General features: G+C 54.9%; 1 protein-coding gene across 4 annotated transcripts in view; it reads left to right on the plus strand.

Moving 5' to 3' along the window:
* The first annotated feature begins 3,049 nt into the window (after nt 1-3,049).
* Nucleotides 3,050-18,108, plus strand: part of GSE1 (Gse1 coiled-coil protein) — a 418,445-nt gene continuing 403,386 nt past the window's right edge. The window contains exon 1 of one of the 4 annotated variants that reach the window (XM_081030562.1): nt 3,050-5,073. In XM_081030562.1, the coding sequence (XP_080886688.1) occupies nt 3,106-5,073 (1,968 nt within the window). In that variant the 5' untranslated portion in view covers nt 3,050-3,105. The remainder of the gene's footprint in view (nt 5,074-18,108) is intronic. The other 3 variants (XM_081030561.1, XM_081030560.1, XM_081030563.1) reach the window with 3 other exon arrangements.

Raw genomic sequence — 18,108 nt, forward strand, 5'->3', positions numbered from 1 at the left:
ACTTAGGAAGTTCTCCTGGATGATTCCAGTTTAGCCAAGAAAACGCGACCTCCCTCCTTTTATCTTGTTGACCCCAGTGGCTCTCCTTCCTCAGACTGTTTGTTGTGACCTCATCACAGTGCCCCCCCTCACCTCGGAGTGCAGACAGGCCGTAGCAGAAACATCTCAACCACTGGATAGAGCCAGGAAGGGTCAACACACACACACACACACACACACACACATACACACAGAGTCAGCTACAACATGCCAGGCCTTATGCCCAGAGCATCACGCTCTCTTTGCCTCATTTGATCCACACACAAAAAAATCTGGTGAGGATCACAATCCCATTGTACAGAGCAGGAAACTGAGGCTTAGGGAGCTAAGAGGTTTTCCCAGGGCTCATTCAGCTAGAGATGGATGGGCCAGGCCCTGTATATACACAGTGAACAAGATAGATCCGGTTCCTGCCCGGGGAAGGGAGTACCCAGGCTCCTGGGGAGCCAGACAGGGAACAGTCGACAGAAAAATAAATAAAATCAACAGCAAATTCCTATGCCAGTGAGCTGAGACAGAGAATAACAGGGGAGATCTACTTGAGATGGAGAAGGCAGGGAAGTCTCTTGGGGAAGACACAGCCAAGACCACAAAGATAAGAGGAGGAGTCAGTTTGGAAAAGAGAGCCTGGAAAGGCATTTAAAGTGGAAGGAACAGTATGCATCAAGCCTTAAGGAACCCATGAGGAACCTCACAGTGGACCTGCATTGCCTAAGCTGACATTGTTTTACCATCAATCTCAGTCTGTGTGGGGCTTGATACTTAGTTGTGCTACGACACAATTAAACAGATCTCTCACCCTTTAAAGTTTTCCTAACCAGTCCCCCTCCTCTCACCAGGTATTAAAAATGCCAGAAGCAGGGAAACTCTTGGCCCTGCCCCCAACATTCCTTTGGGACAGTTTTGCTGACACAGCTTTTTTCTGGGTCTGGGTGAGGGCCTGAGTTTCACATTTCTGGCGATGATGATTTTCCTGTTCACCCCTGGACTGTGACCCCTGGAATATCCACCATGGTTTCCAAAGAGGTGGCCCTTTCCTCTTGTTCCGTTTATTTATAATGCATGGCCCTCCTCCAAGCCAGAGGAAGCCTAGTTTTATTTACATGTCAGTGCCCCAGAGGGCAGAAGGGCCCACCTGGCACCTTTGTCCCTAGGCTCACTCTGGACTCCAGCTGGCAGATTGGGACAGCTGTCATCTGCTTGGAAATCATAGACTTACAGAATTTTGAAGCTGGAAGGGGTGGCATTTCACAGATAAGAAATGTGAGGCCCAGAAAGGCTTGGATTTGAAAAGGCGTCCCAGCCTGAGTCAGGGCAGTGGAGAGGACCGAGGAGTCCTGGCCATGTCCCTGGCCATAGACAGTCTCCGTCAGCAGAAGGGTGGTGGAGACCAGATGTTTGCCTAGCAAGGTTTTACAGGGTCTAAATCCCAGCTCTGCTACTCCTGAAAAATAACTTAACCCTCAGTGCCTCCTCTTTGTCATCTGTAAAATGGGCTTTTCACCACACTTAACCCAGAGTTATTGGCAGGAGTAACTGTTTTGATGTATATAAAGTGCTTAGAAAAGCACCTTGGCATGTGCTAAGGCTTTTCCTCTGTGTGAAATAAATACAATGTATCTATTCACATATACAATAAATATATGGAAACAGTTAATCCCCTTCCAGAGCTTCTGTTTAATTAGAGGAAAAAAGCCCCCCGAGTTGTTATGTGACTTGCCGTGGAACACACAGCCCTGGACACACAGGACCCATTCTGCCCCTGGCCAGCAGTGGGGAGGGGTGTGGCAGGCTGAGGACTCTGTCCCCAGGATGGTGCATTCACTACTGTATTCCAGGAGAAAGGAGACAGCTCCTCTTCCCTCTGTCTCCAAAATCAGCACCCTGGGCCTAGAAGGTGCCCCCAACTCTGGGCTGCTGAGGGCTGGAAATGGCCCTCATTGGGTGCCCCCTTTAGAAGGAGGACAGGGCCACAGCACCCAGAGTGAAATCGGCGCCGGGGCTGAGGCTGCCCCTGTTGAGAGCTCCTCGTAGGACTCCGAGGTCTCAGGGATCGTCAGCGACGTCCTTACCTGGCTCCTCCCGCGTCCTGCTTGACCTTTCACTTAAAGAGCAGCGGTAGCCACTGCTGGGTTCCCGTGGGTCCCGGAGGAGACCCTTCAGAGGGCTCGAGCCGGGCGCGCTGGAGAGAGCCCCTAATTGGGGCAATGAATCATCGTTCGCGGCTCCCGGCTGGACACAAAATAGATAGAGGAGCCGGCGCGCTATTGTGCGCAGTTTGGGACGCGGGGGGAGGGCGGGCGGGGGGAGGGGGAGGGGGAGGGGGAGGAGGAGGGGAGGGGGAAGGCGGGCGCGCGAGGGAGGGATTCCCCGCCCGCCGGCGCCCGCCCGCCCCCCTCCTCCCTCCGCGCCGCCCGCCGCCCCGCCTCCCTCCTCCCCAATTAAATGACCCAACGCTTTGGCAGGCGCCGAGCTCGCACATGCGGCTGCCGCTCCAGCCGCCCGGGGCCCGCCGCCGCCGCCGCTGCGTTCCGGGCGGGCTGGGCGCGGCGCCGCCGGGGGCTGGGCGGGCCGGGGGCGGGCGGGGGGGGGGGGGGGCGCCCCCGCGAGCGGCCGAGCTCCCGCGCCCGCGCCGGCCGCGGGCCCCAAACTTTGCGGCGCGCACACATGCTCCAAGTTGGGCGCGGCGGCGGCGGCGGCGCGGGCGGGCGCTGAGGGCGGCGCGGGGCGGCCATGAGCGGGCGGCCGGTGTCCCGCAAGCAGCGGCTCATGGCCGCCGTGGGCGAGCGGGCGGCGGGCGGCGGCGGCGCGCCGCTGTCCTGCTTCATCTGCGGCGGCGGCATCGGGCGCGGCAAGGAGCTCAAGCTGCAGGTGAAGCGGCCGGCGGCGGGCGCGGGGGCCCCGGCGCAGCCCTTCTTCCCGTTCCTGCAGCAGCAGGAGCCGGCGCCCGGCGCGCGCGAGCTGTGCCCGGCCGACGGCTGCGTGCTGGTGTGCGCCGTGTGCCGCTGCTTCCTGGGCGAGCAGTGGGCCGCCTTCGAGCGCGCGCGCACGCCCGTGGACAAGCGCATGTACTGGCTCAAGCGGCCCCATCAGTGCGACGCGGGCGCGGGCGGCCGCCGGGGGGGCGCCGGGGCCCCGCGCGAGTGGAACGTCGCCTACGCGCTGGGCGGCGCGGCCGACGGCGACGACGACGACGACGACGACGACGACGGGGGCGGCAGCGGCCCCGGGCCCCGCGCGGCCGCCGGGGAGCCTCGCGATTCCGAGCTGTCGGAGCTGTCGGACACCGACCCCCTCTCGGAGCCCGACCCGGCCCCGCGAGACGCCGCCAGTCCCCGCCAGGACGCGGCTCCGGCGCCTCGTGGGGGCCGCTGCCAGGACTGGAGGCCGGCGCCCCCGCCGGGACAGGGCGCCGAGACCCCCGCGCCAGGGGACGTGGAGGACGAGGGGGTCCCCTCGAAGCCCCACGCGGACGGGGAGCTTAAGACTGGCATTAGACGCAGGAGGAAGGGCGCTGGGAGGCACTGGGTCCCCGAGGCGCGGGCCAGTGTCCTGAGGGGCGTTCAGGACCCGTGGCAAGGCCCTTCAGCCCCAGGGGCCCCTGCAGACGGCATGAAAGGAGCCCCTTCAGGCAGGGCTGCCAAGACTCCGGACAGCAGGCGGCTGGGAGAGTCCTGCGGGGGCTACTGCCTGTCTGAGGACAGCGACATCAACATCACCAGTGAGGAAGACGACCGCAAAGAGCAGCCCCTCCCGGGCCCCCGTGGCCCCAAAGAGAAGGAAAACGGCGGCGGCGGCGGCCGCGTTCCCTGGGCCCCCCCGGAGAGCCGGGCTGCGCCGCCAGAGGGCCTTTGCTGCTACATCTGCGGGTCGGCGCTGTCCCTGGCCTCACAGCACCAGATCCACGTGCAGAAGCAGGAGAAGCTGGCCCAGGCTCCCTTCTTCCCCTTCCTGTGGCTGCACAGCCCGCCCCCGGGGGCACAGCCCATCAGTGAGGGCGGGAGCACCCTGGTGTGCCCCTGCTGCTTCTCCTCCCTCATGCAGCAGTGGCAAAGCTTCGAGCTGGCCAGCGTGCCAGTCCTGCAGCGACTGTACGTTGTACCTCTGAATAGCCACGCCCCTGGCATGGCCTCCAAGGGCAGGAGGCTCCCAAGGGAGGAGGGCGCACCCGTTGGGACCCTGCCAGAGGCCTGCTACCTCTGTGGGGAGGACTGCACCCAGGACGCCCGGGCAGTGGCCTCCAGGATCCTCAATGGCAACACCAGGGGCACCATGCATTTCCCCTTCCTCAGCCTCCTGCCCTGTCCCCCCAATGCCCGGGGCCCCAACAAGCGCTGTGAGGTCCGAAGCTGCCCCAAGTGCTTCAGTGTCCTGGAGGATGTTTGGGCCCTGTACCGGGCTTGCCAGAACGAGGAGCTCATCACCTCCGTGCAGGGCTTCCTGGGCAGGTACCACCAGGCCTTCCCTGCCTCAGACCCTGCTCTTTCCGAGCCGCCTGCGTTGGCCCAGGGCAGCTTGACGTCCGTCTGCTATATCTGCGGGGCTGAGCTGGGCCCTGGGAAGGAGTTCCAGCTCAACGTGAACCCCTCCAGCCGTTTGGGTGAGAAAGAACCCTTCTTCCCCTTTCTCACCGTGTACCCACCCGCCCCGCGCGCCCGGCCTGCCGACTCCACCGGCCTGGTGGCCACCTGTGTGCTTTGCTACCATGACCTGCTGGGCCAGTGGCTGCAGCATGAGGCCCGCAGCACCCACCACGCTGTCAGCGCGTGGTCTCGACAGTACCAAGTGGACACATTCGTGTGCTTCTTCTGCCAGCAGGAGAGGAAGCGGTGTCTTGGGCTGAAGGCTGTACGGGTGGCCCGGCTGCCCTTGTTTCTCTACACTCTGCGAGTGAGTCACAGCCTGCTGGTGGATGATGGGCGGCAGCTGATCATTGGTGCCTGTGTGGAGTGTGGGACCCTGGTATGTGCTGGCCAAGGGCTCACCCGTCCGGGACCCATGGGCTGGAGCTCCCCGGTGGCAGCAGCAATAAAGGTAAGCAGCGGTTCTTATCCTCTGAAATCTGCGCAAGGAAAGAAGAGATGTTTTCTGTTCTTCTGCCAGGAGGAGTCTGCACTGATTCTGTGTGGTGTGTTCCAGCAGAAGGTGCCCTCCTTGGGTGACCGGGCTGGCTCTTGGTATTGGCCTGGCTGGGCTCTGAGGCAGGTAGCAGGTCAGAGGAGTTGAGGGCCAGGAGTAGTCTTGTGGAAGAATAGGGTACTGCTCAAAACAGCAGGCATGGGCCTGAACGTGAGTGTGTTTGCAGCAGAACCTATCAAACAGAGGAAGTTCGGGGCATGTCTGTCATCCGCCAGATAACACTGGTAATTAGTCCAGCCACGTAGGTCACTGAAAGGTCTCCACACTTACCCGGTTTGAAACACATCAGAGGTGGAAGTTCCTCTCCACTCTCGTTCCCTGGCAGCTTAGCTTGTCGAGAGTTTTCCACCCAAGTTCACCCTTTTCCTTTGAGACTCTGGTTGCTTAACAGCAGATAGAAACTGATTTCTAGACGTAGGGGTTTGGGGCCCAAAGGGACAGTGGCCTAAACGGACCACGCCCCCCTTTCCCCGTGGGAAGAGTCTTTCTTCTCTGCAAGTCAGCTGTGTAAGAGGAGGTGGGAGGTGCTTGCCCTGTTTATAAGGTGCCTGCCTTCACACTGCTTGCCGGGAAGGAGCTAGACGGGGCTCAGTTCATTTCAAATCAGGCTTTGCAAAGGCCGAAGCGGGAGCTGCCCCAGTGGATCCGGGAAGTAGCCATCTGTGAGTTATGATCACCATCACGGCCACTGGGGCCGCAAATCCTGATTTCCACCAAAGACAGACCGCCTTGTTTTAATCAGACGCCTGTAGCAGTTGCCATTGGCGAGGATCGGGCAGAGGGACATGGGACTGGGGACGGCTGTCTCCTGCCTGTTCAGGAATGGTTGCTACATCTATCTGGACGGTTTCTGGTCCTGCCTCCCATGTGTCCACGTGTGTGCATATGCGTGGTGGTAACATCTATGAAGTGGACCCTGCCCTGAATTTGCCCGCCTTCCCTCACGTGGACAGCCCCATGCCTCCATGCTCTGCCCAGGATTCCTTCTCTGCTGATGTCACTTCTGACTTTACAGCTGTCTTTGGAGGCTTTGATGTGATAGCCTCTCATTTTGAACAGACAAGCATAACACCTCTCGTTTGCGGTGGGTGGCAAATCTGCGGCGCCTGCTGCTGGGAATCTGAAGAATTGCAGTTTTGGAGTAGGACAGACCCAGGTTCCAATCCTGCCCTTTCTCTCGGTAACCGAGTGCCTGTGAGTCTGTTTCTTACACTCACTGAGATCCTTTCCTTGGCTGAGAAGTGGAAATGTATATTGCCCAGCTTGTAGGGTCATGGTGAAAATAAAATTAATCAGAAATTTAAAAGGCTCCCAGAAAGTCAAGTGCTTGGCACCTCTGGGGACCCTCCTGTCCACCTGACGTGTTGGGGTGGTTTTTCCTAGGATGTAGGTGAACCCTCTGCAAGGCTTCCAGTTTCCATGCTGGGTGCGGATTTTAAGCTTGGCAGCGGTGCGTCAGGGGGTAGTCCAAGTCCTGTCTGTGGGCGTGTTTTCTGCAGAACATCCAAACTATGCTGAGTTTTCTCGTGTTGATTTGCTCACTCATCGGGGTTGATGAGATGCCAACTGTGGGCCGCCACTGATAGGAGCTCCAGGAAACAAAAGAAGCTGCAGTTCCCAGTCTGGCTGAGGTGGGAGCTGAGGGTAGCCCGGTGTGGTGCTGGTGCAGGCTGGTGTCTGTCCAGAAGGGGTCAGCATGAGTTTGGGAAGGCTCGATGTCAGACCATTTCTAAAGCCAGTTATTTCATTTGGTCCTCACCATGGCCCTTTGAGGACTCACGATTCCCGTTTTGCAGATGAGTAACCTGAAACTCCGAGAAGTCAGATGACTGTGGTGATTATTACACAGCCAGTAGGTGGCAGGGGGGGGTTCTTGAACCCTGGTCTTCCGACACCTATGTGCTATCCCATTGGATGGAGTGGGGTAAAGCAGGAGAAAAGGTACAGAGGCAAGGAGGGGCCATGCAGCCTCTGATGGGCAGGAGTGCCTGTGGGGTGGGGGGAATGAAGGGGAAGGAAGGTTGGAGTGACTGGAAGCCTTGAAATCAGGAAAAGGAGGTCAGGTTTAGGGGAGCAATAAAAAGTTCTCGAAAGAAGGCTTGAAACTGGCCAGGAAGAGATCCACCGAGGGCCGGGCCCGTGGCTGCAATCTAGGTGGGTGATGAGGTCACTGGGCCTGTGCGTAGTACAGGTAACAGAGCGGGTCTCAGGCTAGATGAGAGAAAGAGAGGCATAGACCCCACCTGTAGGAGCACCTGACTGAGGGTCAGTAGATACCAGAAATGCAGTCTCTGCCTTTCCTCTCTCCCACTCATTCAACAAATATTTATGGAGCGCCTACTCTGAGCCAGGCGCTGTTCCAGACACTGAAAATCTGGTTGAAAGCACAGAGCCTTCAATGTCAGGGGGCGGGGGACAAACAATCAACAAAGCATACAACTTCCTGCGGAGCTGTAAACAAAGCAGGAGGAGGGTAGACCCAGTGCCAGGCTGGACACGGGCATAAGAGCGCATGGGTACAGGAGCTGGAAGCAACATGGAGGGATTTTGCAGGCAGGAATGTCAGGGGTAAAGAAGCAGCCAAGCCACCTGGGAAGGTACAGAGCCCCGCCACCCCCCCATCCCCGCTTTCCTAGGCCAGCTCTTGAGTCTTTGATTCTCGTGTACATATTCTATATCTCTCTTTGGTGTGTGGTTTGAGGATTTGGGTGGGAGTGGATGGGGCTTTGGAAGATGGGTGCAGGTAAACGACTTAGCTTGGATGGCACGTTCCAAAACCTCATCTATACCACCTCCTATAATGCCTCAGCTGTTTCCTGTTAAGCATTCATTCGTTAGTGAATCAACTTTAAACAGTATGAAAGAAAATGTGAAAGGGAGGGGTGAGGGCAAGGGAGAGGAAAAAAGAAGGAAAGTGTCACCGGTGCCTTCTCTTTGGGTGTGTTTGTGGTTTTTCTCTCCAGCTGGACTCCTTGCCCCCTGGAGAGCACCCTGCCCTGTAGCCACGAAGTCTCTGAGCTGGGTGAAGGCGGGGCAGGGGAGGTTGCAGCCCAACTCTTTCAGGAGCCTGCCATCCCTTTCCTGAGAAGGAATTCTAGCACATGTGAAGCTCTGTGATGCCACAGAAAGAACCTGGGTTGGTCTTCAGACCAGACCTGGCTTCAACCTTCGTTCTGCTGGGAGCTCGCTGTGTGGCCTTGGGTAACATTCTTGCCCTCTCTGAGCCTCAGGTGCTGAAACTGAGCAGTGGAGTGCAACTGGTCATTCTCTGGAAGGTTTGTGACACCAGCAGCTGGTATGCAGGAGGGGCACAGGATATATCCATTCCTTTCTCCCTCCCTGAGGTACTGGTGATGGCTCACTGTGGGCTTTCTTGTCACCCTCAGACTTTGATGTCGCAGCCCCTGGCCCCCACCTTTCTGCTGAGGGTAGGGAACGGTTGTCCTTCTCTTCAGAGCTAGGAGGCATGGCTGGACAGGCTGCTGGCGATGGCACTGGGGACATGATGATGATGATGCCTGTGTCGGATGCTTGCCATGTTCCAGGCTGTGCCACATTTTTCACCTGTATTCTCACTTACTGACTCCTCACCACAACTTTGTTTAGGCAGGTGACATATCCCCATTTCACAGAGGACACAGCAAACTCAGAGAGGTCAAGTAATTTGCCCAAGGTCACTCAGCTAGTCACAACAAGACCAGCATTAGACCCAGGAGTCCAGTTCTGAAATCTGTGCCCCAACCTCTACTCTGTCTGTGTCCGCTCTAGGGCTCCAGCACTGATGGTGGCTGGGCCCTGGAGGAGGGATAGGCCATCGTTTTCCCTGTGTGTACCTGCCCCCACCCCAAAGCAGCTGGGAGGCAGGAGTTATTTGCAAGGACCAGGGGCCTCCAGAAGCCCCCACTGGCTGGCTCTCTGTCCCATTTCTCTGCCCTTTGTCTTTACTAACCCCGAATTACTCATGTGTTCAGATTTCAGCCCCGACCTCTTTCTGATGCTGGGAGCGGCCTGCTCCGTCCAAGATGGGTCGGCTGCATGATCGATTTGCTTTCCTTGCAAGCCAGTTGGCGGGCAGGCTGCCCTTCCCTCTTCCAGCTCTGTCCGGGGAGCCTTCTGGGTAATGGAGCGTGCAGCTGTTTACCTAACCGCACCCTGGCCCCTCACTATGGGGACGCCTGGCCGAGCCCCCCAGCGTAGCCTCCCAGCCCAGAACAGGTGTTGTTGCCGCGGTGCCTTTCTTTTCTCGGCACTGACATCTGAGGCCTGCAGAGAGCGTCTGTCATCACTCGCTTGTCAGGCCCGGCACGCACATCTGTTTCCCGTGTTTCCTGGCTATCTGCACCCACATGGCTCCCTGCTCTTCAGGGAGGGCCTGGCAGCCCCTCCTGTCCAGGTCCAGGCTGGTGGGGCACCTAGGCAAGGCAGTTGATCAGATGGGGGAACCTTCTGGAAAGTGCTGGAGGAGGCTTTCCTGCTGGGCTGACACTGGCATCTTTTCCCTGGGAGCAGCTGGGAAGTAACTGGGCTTTGGGTCTTTCTCAAGCTCCAGCCACCTCCTCCAAGGGGAAGTCTGTGCTTTGCCTGGTGGGTTGAGCGCCATCTGCTCAGAGGAGTAAACTTTCCAGATGCCCCTTGTCCTAAACCTGGAGGCGATTGGAGACAACTGGGAAAGAGGAAGTAGAGACAAAAGGTCTTCAAAACTCAGCCTTCCCTGGAAGCAGGGGAGGGAAGGGGTAAGGTTGGAGAGGTGGTTGTCTTTGGCGAGGCCCAGAGTCTGCAAAGGTTTCTGGCTTCTTTTCTGCTTACATCTCCTGGATCTCACCCTTGAGAGGTTAACTCTGCTTTGAGTGTTTTTGGAGGGTGTGTAGGTTCAGGGCAAGTTTGCCTTGTTTGCACATTTTCTTGGCTGGGGAAGAGCCCGTGTTTGGAATTCAGGTCCATCTTCTGCCCTAGGTCTATATTTCCGTGGAGACAGTGGAGAGGGATGGTACTTCTGCTCCCCAAGAAGAGCATTTCAGAACTTGGCTTCCCAAATGGGAACTGATGGAAGCCGTTGTGGAAGGAGCTTCTAACAGGGTGGCCACCGCTCAATTTCCCCATCTGTCAAAATGAAAGGTCTGGTCTTCAGGGGTCACAGGTGGTTTGCATTACCCACGTGAAGACTAACCAACTGGTGGCACTGTGTTGAGAAGGGTGCTGAGGTTGTGTCTGGGCTTGCTGGGAAAAGATCCAGTGATTTATTGGCAGCCCCTTCTGTAGAGTTGGGAATGGAAGGGGTCTACTTGGGGTCTAAGTTTTTTTTATTTTACTTTTTTCCCCCAGCTTTGAGGGGTAATTGCAGTATAATTGTGGTATAATTGTGACATATCGTTTTTTTTAATTAAAATATATCAGGGTGACAATGGTTAGTAAAGTTACATAGATTTCAGGTGTACAATTCTGTATTACATCATCTGTAAACCCCATTGTGTGTTCACCACCCAGAGTCGGTTCTCCTTCCATCACCATATATTTGATCCTCCTTACCCTCATCTACCCCCCCCCCTTCCTTATCCTCTGGTAACCACTAAACCATTGTTTGTGTCTATGAATTTTTGTTTCTTCATTTGTTTGTCTTGTTGTTTAGTTGTTTTCAGGTTTTTTTTTTTTTTTTTTTTTTTTTTTTTTAAGATTTTATTGGGGAAGGGGAACAGGACTTTATTGGGAACAGTGTGCACTTCCAGGCCTTTTTTCCAAGTCAAGTTGTTGTTCTTTCAGTCTTAGTTGTGGAGGGCGCAGCTCAGCTCCAGGTCCAGCTGCCATTTTCTAGTTGCAGGGGGCACAGCCCACCATTCCTTGCGGGAGTCGAACCGGCACCCTTGTAGTTGAGAGCCCACTGGCCCATGTGGGAATTGAACCGGCAGCCTTCGGAGTTAGGAACATGGAGCTCTAACCGCCTGAACCACCGGGCCGGCCCCCTGTTTTCAGTTTTATATACCACGTATCAGTGAAGTCATATGGTTCTCTGCTTTTTCTGTCTGACTTATTTTGCTTAGCATTATAATCTCAAGATCCATCTATGTTATCGTAAATGGCACTATTTCATCTTTTCTTATGGCAAAATAGTATTCCATTGTGTATGTATACCAGCGACATGACGTTTTGTATATTTAAGGTGTACAAACATGTTGATTTGATACACTTACATGTTGCAAAATGATTACCACCATAGCCTTAGCTCTCTTAGCTACCATTTCTTCTTTATGGTGAGAACATTTAAGATCTACTCTCTTGGCAACATTCAAGGATATAATACAGTATTATTAGCTATAATCACCATGCTGTAACTTAGATTCTCAAACGTGTTAATTTTATAACCAGAAGTTTGTGCACTTTATCCAATATCTCCCCATTTCATGAGGTCTGGATTTTAAATTCCGTATAGGATGCCGGAGCCCCAAGCCACCATGATATTCTGTCTGATGGAAGGTGGTAACATGTTAGGGTAAGAAAAACCATACAGATCATCGTTTTTTCAGGTGACACTACCCCAGAAGGACCAACAAGCCCACAACCTAATGCAACTTTGGCTGGTTTATTTTTTCAGTAACACCAGCTAATTGTACGAGTATGTATACGTTTTGAAAGAAATTCTGGCAGTCCTGTGTCAGGGACGCAGCTGCAGTTCTGCCTTCTATCTCTGCTCAAGCTTCTACGCTTGTCCAGGGCTGCCCTCAAGAAATGTAAGCACGCATTCTGCCCTTTAGCTCAACAAACGTTTACATGTATGCCTACTGTACACCAAGTGCTCTAGGAGCACCTGGCAGTCTAAGAACATGGTGTAAAATCAGGTAGGCTCTGCCCTTGGGTGCTGGCAGGGGATTGGGGGTGAAGGGACCTGGCTGTAGCCATGTAGTATGTTGAGTTCTATGCTGGGGTCTGCTGGGAACCCACAGGAAGGTGGGAAATGGGTATGTTCAGGGAAGGCTTCCTGGAGGGGGTGACATCTAAACTGAGTCCTAAAGACTGAAAAGGACTCAGGTCTACGTGAGAGTCATGTGTTCCTGGCAGATGAGCATGTACAGAGGCCCAGATGTGGGGACTATAATTGCCAAAAAACCTTAAATAGTTCTGCTTGCAGTGGGAAGAAGGGATGGGGCAGGAGGGGTTGGCAGTGTTTGGAGTCCCTGGACACGCATTTGATTCTACTTGAATCCATCTGCATTTAAAAATACCAATGACTGGACCCTACCCCAACCTGTTAAAGCAGAATCCGTGAGGGATGGCCCTGGTAGCACTGGTATTCCAGCACTGGAGTGAGAACTGCTGATAGAGGTAAGTTTGGCCCAGGAGCTTGTGACTTTTTATCTTGAAGGCATGGCAGTCACTAAAAGGATTCTGTTCATGTGTTCCATCTGTCTTTGTTAAGCACCTACTTTGTCCCAGGCACTGTTCTGGGCATGGGTAGGGTGAGGGCTGCCACATGAGCAGTGAGGAGGACCTGGGCAGGGGCCAGAAGTGGGACCATGGAAGAGTGGGGAAGCTGAGGTGCCAGAGGGTGGCCAGGCAACGATCACCATCCTCTAGTGCCAGAACGTTTCCATCCCTCCTGAAAGAACCTTGGACCCATTAGCAATCTTTGCCCATTCCCCTCCCCCAACCCCTGGCAACCGATAATCTCCTTTCTGTTTCTGTGGATTTGCCTATTCTGAGCCCCTCCTATAAATGGAATCACATGGGTCTTTTGCATGTGGCAGCTTTCACCCTAGTATTTTTAAGGTGCAACCATGTGGTACCAAGTGTGTCCCCTTTTTATGGCTGAATAATGTTCCACTGTATGGACAGACTCCATGTTTATCATTCCTCAGTGGATGGACATGTGGGTTGTTCCCACCTTTTGGCTGTGGTGACTAATGCGGCCATGGACGTGTGTGTGCAGGTGTCTGTGTGAACACGTGTTTTTATTTCTCTCGGGTAGACACCTGGAGTGGAATTGCTGGGTTATCTGCTAACGCCCTGTTTAACTTTCTGAGTTCTGCATTCTCATGGTGGTGGTGGGGTTAAGCAGGCAAACAACATGACGTAGGTTTAAAAGGTTCCATTTGTGACTCCTTAAAGCCTTGTTCCGTCACTTCACTGACCACAGTCGTGCCTCCTGTTTCAGGTCTCAAGGCATCAGATTTGTGTCTGAAAATGGGCGCTGGTTGGCTCTTCCCTGGGATGCGGGGAGCTGTGTTAAGAATTGAGAACGGGTTGCACTTGCTTTAGAAGCTTTGACTTGCTCCAGTGGCAGCCCCAGGAATCAGAAGCCTTGGATTCTGGCCCCAGCACTCAGAGCAGCCTTGGGTAAGACCCTCCACCTGGCTGGGTCTGATTTTCCCCTCTGTAAAATGGGAGCAGTGATGGACGAGTGGCTGAGCGCCTTGTCTCCCGTGTGGCTGTCCAGTTCTAACCATGTTGTGTTTCTGCACCTATTTGCTGGTGGGAGTCAGGGGGGGACCCCTGAGGTCCAGGGCCGGCAGCTCTCAGGTTCCCTGCCCCAGCACAGGCCACCCCGGCCACTTGCTTTTGTTTTTTGCTGCCTGGCCTGTTTGGTGTGGAACCCTGTATGAAATCAATTTCTGGATTGGGTTTCCTTCCAGAGGTGCCAGCAACCTCAAATGAATGATACAAAGGTCCCAGTTGGTATTTGGCTCTGTGGAGCCAGGGTAGGCATGCTGGGACACTGGGCGGGAGCAGCCACCTCTTAGGACTACCGTTTCCTCTGGGCAGGCTGCAGGGCGAGAGTAAAGTGGGAGAGGAAGAATTTGGGGTCCAAGAGAGACCTCCTCAAAGATCAGAGCCCCCAGCAGCCATGTAGCCCTGCCCACCAATTAGTGCCATTTGTGGGGCACAGCTGGTGACAAGGAAGGGCGTTTAGGTTCTAGCCACCCACCTGGCCCTGATGAAGACACGGTGAGATCTAAGGAGAGGATGACAGGACAGTGGCATAACACAGTGTCGGTAGCATTCCCTGTGCGCCAGCTGCTGTTCTAAGAGCTTCCCCTATACCACCTTTTGTAACCTTCCACCAGTTTTACGAGGTAGGTTTTCCTATTTTATGGAAATTGAGGAACAGAGAGAGGAAGTTCGTTGCCCAAAGTCACACAGCTAGGAAGTACGGGAGCTGGGATTCTAACTAGGCTGTCTGGCTCCAGCGCCCACGCTCCTCCCAGATGTGATTCAAAGATGTAGCCCCATGGGAGATAAAGGTTGGCTCAGTAGGAGGGGGCTGGGGTCGCCGGCAGCCAATGTTTGGATGGGCGTCGAGGCTGACTGGAGGAGTCATTGATGGGGATTCAGTAAATAGGTAGGATTTAAATAAGTGGTGACTATGGAAAAGGCCTCCCTTTCCAGAATTTATATTTTTAAATGTGTCTTTATTTTGTTCTCTAACTGTATTGCTGGGATATTCCCTGTCAATTGATTATATTATAGGAACCAGTTCAATGTGTTAGTTCTTTTCAGATTGTATTTACAGTGTACATTTAAAAACCATATGTGATTCACAAGCGTAGAGCGGGGGAGAGATAGGCCACGTGTCAGGGTCAGCTTACCTCCGCCCTGTGGGTCCCGCTGACCCTCTTGACCTTCCCACAACTGCTCACTGAGTGTCCACCAGGATGCCTGTGGGTCTAGTCACTGGCTCCACTCTGCCACCAGCCCACTAGGTGACCTTGGGTAAGACGCCAACCCCCCTGGCTGCCCCTTCCTTCTCTGACCATGGAGGTTGGGGTAAGCTGCCCTGTGGCTAGGTGGCATCAGTCCCATTTTTCAGATGAGGAGGCCACGTGAACCTGAGAGTTTTGAATCAAGTTACTAGCAGTAATGGCAGAGCTGGGATGTGAGAGAACAGGGCGGTCTAACACCAGGGCCGTGGCTGTCCCCCTGCCTGGGGTTAAGTGGCACTTACAGGACATGATGGGGGACTGACAGGGGCCTGGCTTCATCTGGCCCAACCTGGTTTAGCCACACAAGGAGGCTGCATTGGGCCTCTGCACCAGCTTCCAGAAAGGGACTCATAGGAGGGAGGGTCAGGGTATTGACACACTGCAGCGGTGTTTTATAAGCCTTCCCAGACCTGTAAATCCCCGTCTCCTGGCTTCCAGACGAGGGGGTTCGCAAACAGGGACGAAGAGGCTTGTGTGGCTTCTGACTGGCCGTGGAGGGACGGAGGCAGGTTGGAGGCAGGCATGGCCTTCCAGACTCCCAGACACGGCAGGGCCGGACCAAGGGGGCGTAGAGAAGGCCTGGAGTCCACAGCATGGTGGCCAGTCCAAGCCCACCATGGGAGGTCGGAGGAGCCTGAGGATGTGGCTTTCATTTGGCTTCAGTGCCAGTTCTTTAATCCTGACTCCTGAGTGGCTAGGTGCCTTTTTCCCTGGGTCTTTCTCATCGCCATGCACTGTTCTTGCTCTTGTGCGATCGTGTGATGTCCAGGGGGCTGCTGAATAAGGGAGGCTGGAATGTGCAGAGGGCAGCTGTGTGCTGGTGTCACAGGGCTGTGGGCTTCTGGGCAGGGCCTTCTGCACCGAGGACCAAGTGGCGGGACACCAAAGGTCATCTAGGCCTGCAGAAAGAAGCTGGGTCTGGGGGCCAGGTCAGTGGGTACAGGGTGCAAGGTGCTCCTGCACGGTCTGGGCCTGGGTCTTGCTGGGCTTGTGGTCATGGGCCATGCCATTCTGGAAACAAAACCCACATTTCCCTCCGGTGCAGCAGCTGAGGGTTTGCCAGAAGACCTGCCCATCCCCAGCCAAGCACAAAAAATGGCCACTTGACTCATTGCCCTCAGCCCTGTCCAGGACTGGGGTGGCAGAGTGTTGACCATCCCCCAGGGCTTTGTCTTTCCACCGTCTTGAGCTCTGTGTGTGAACAGGAGGCTTGGTTGGTGACCTCATCGCCCTCACCCCTTGCCTTTGTTCTTTTCCTGAAACTCTGTGTTTTCTTTCCTCTTCAAACATGTGTAGGGGGTGGGGGGCCTGGTGTTATGAGCTCCCACGAGGTGTGATTGTTGATTTCTTCCTATGAATGGTTGAAACCTGGACCATGCTCACCTGTTACCTGTCACTCACCGGGTGACAGGGATGAACAGAGCCTTTCTCTTGGGCTTAAGGGCTGGCTTCAGGGCAGGTTCCGAGGAAGGCACACAGAGGATGGGGCGTTACTAGAGTCTGTGCGAAGTAGAGGGACAGTGGGTTCTTCAGGTCTGTCCCCCCGACATCGTCTCCTCCACCTTGTGCACTGATACGCCCCCTACACCCTCAGACACTAACCTTCTCTCTCACACACATGTTCACACATTTTCACTCTTATATCCCACTCCCTCTCGTGGCACACACACTGCACACACCCTTCATCCTCCCCCACGTGCACACTCACACATGTGTGCGTGCTCTTACATGTACACACACACAAACCTGTACCACATTCGCTGTGGAAGGCTGTTAAAGTCTACCACAATTGGATTTGTCTTTTTGTCCCTTTAAGTTTGTCAATTTCTGCTTCATGACTTTGGAGGCTCCTGCCCATTTGATTGTTTTGTCTTCCTGATGGATTGGCCCTGTCATCACAATGATATAGCCTCCTGTCTTTGATAATATCTTGAAGTCGATTCTATCTGAAATATCCCCATCTGCAAATCAAAGCCCCTGAGGTTCAGAGAGGGAACGTGACTGGCCCAAGGCCACACAGCGGTTGGTGTCCGGAGTAGGAGTCACCCTTGTCCCGAAGCTCCAGCCCACCAGCTGCTTTGGGGTGGTGGGTTTGAGAGAAGCCCCTTCCTGGTAAGTTTCTGGGTGCCTGCATTTTGATGTCATGATTGTTAAGGCAGCCAGAGCTGTGTCCTGGCCCGCCCTCAGCAGAGAGGACCCCCCAGGAGCCCAGCATCTGGCCTGCAGCCTGCGGGAGCCCAGCTGAGCGTGCTTGGAACACCCTGTGGAAACTTCTCGCCAAACTCTGCTCTGGAACTGCTGGCCCTCCCCAACCATTTGGTGAGATTGTTGTGAGTGTGTTGGGCGGACTTTCCCAGGTTTCACATGTAGAAAGAATGTATCCGGGTGGCAGGAGAAATGTCCCCCTCGTTGGCTTCTCTGGTGTGCGTAGGCCTTTTGGAGCTTGTGCCAAACCCACTTCCTGGTGGCTTCATCCCCAGCTAGGACCACAGCCTGGAGCTTCTGGGGGCTCCACACTGGCACAGGCTGCCTGCCAGTGGTCCGAGTCATCCTGGCCAGTTCCCCAGTCCTGGAGGAGAGCTGCCTGTGTCTTCCTGGGGCATTCTGGGAAATCCGGGGCTCTGCAGGGAGCCTGGGGGAGGGGCGTTACCTAGGAGACATTTGTTGGGGGAATTGACCGAGAGGGGGCCTCTTTTCCAAGAGCTGTAAGTAGGGGCCATAAGCGAGAATGATGGGTTGGTCCATCCAGCAGAGTTTCACTAAGCCCCAGCTCCGCACTAGATGCTACAGAATGAGAGAGGGGAGAGAAGAGTAATGCACGGAGTTAAGGGCCATGTTTGTGCCAGGTGGAGGGGGTGAATGCTGTTCTTTATCTAATCCTAGACACTGTCCGTTGTAAAGCTGATCATTGTTTTACCTACACTAGGGAAAACGCTGCCCATTAAACCGACAGTCTACCCCTTGTAAGGTTCATCCTGATTTCAGAGAGGTTAAAAGGTAAAACAGTCTGCGTCTTCAAATCCGTGAAACATAGGAAATGCAATGGTAAGCACGATGACAATGACGATGATAAGGAAATAGCAGTGACCCTGCCACGCATTTAGGGCTTGCAGGACATTATCTTACCCTGCAAATAAGATTCTGACAAGTGAACAAGCAAAGTTGGCACCCATCTTTCCCACTGGGCCTTTTGGCGTGACTTTGCAGTGACTCACCAAGGTCAGTCCCCCTGAGCCTGGAT

This window comes from Rhinolophus hipposideros (genome assembly GCF_964194185.1).
Source record: "Rhinolophus hipposideros genome assembly, chromosome: 21".
NCBI classification, from domain to species: domain Eukaryota; kingdom Metazoa; phylum Chordata; class Mammalia; order Chiroptera; family Rhinolophidae; genus Rhinolophus; species Rhinolophus hipposideros.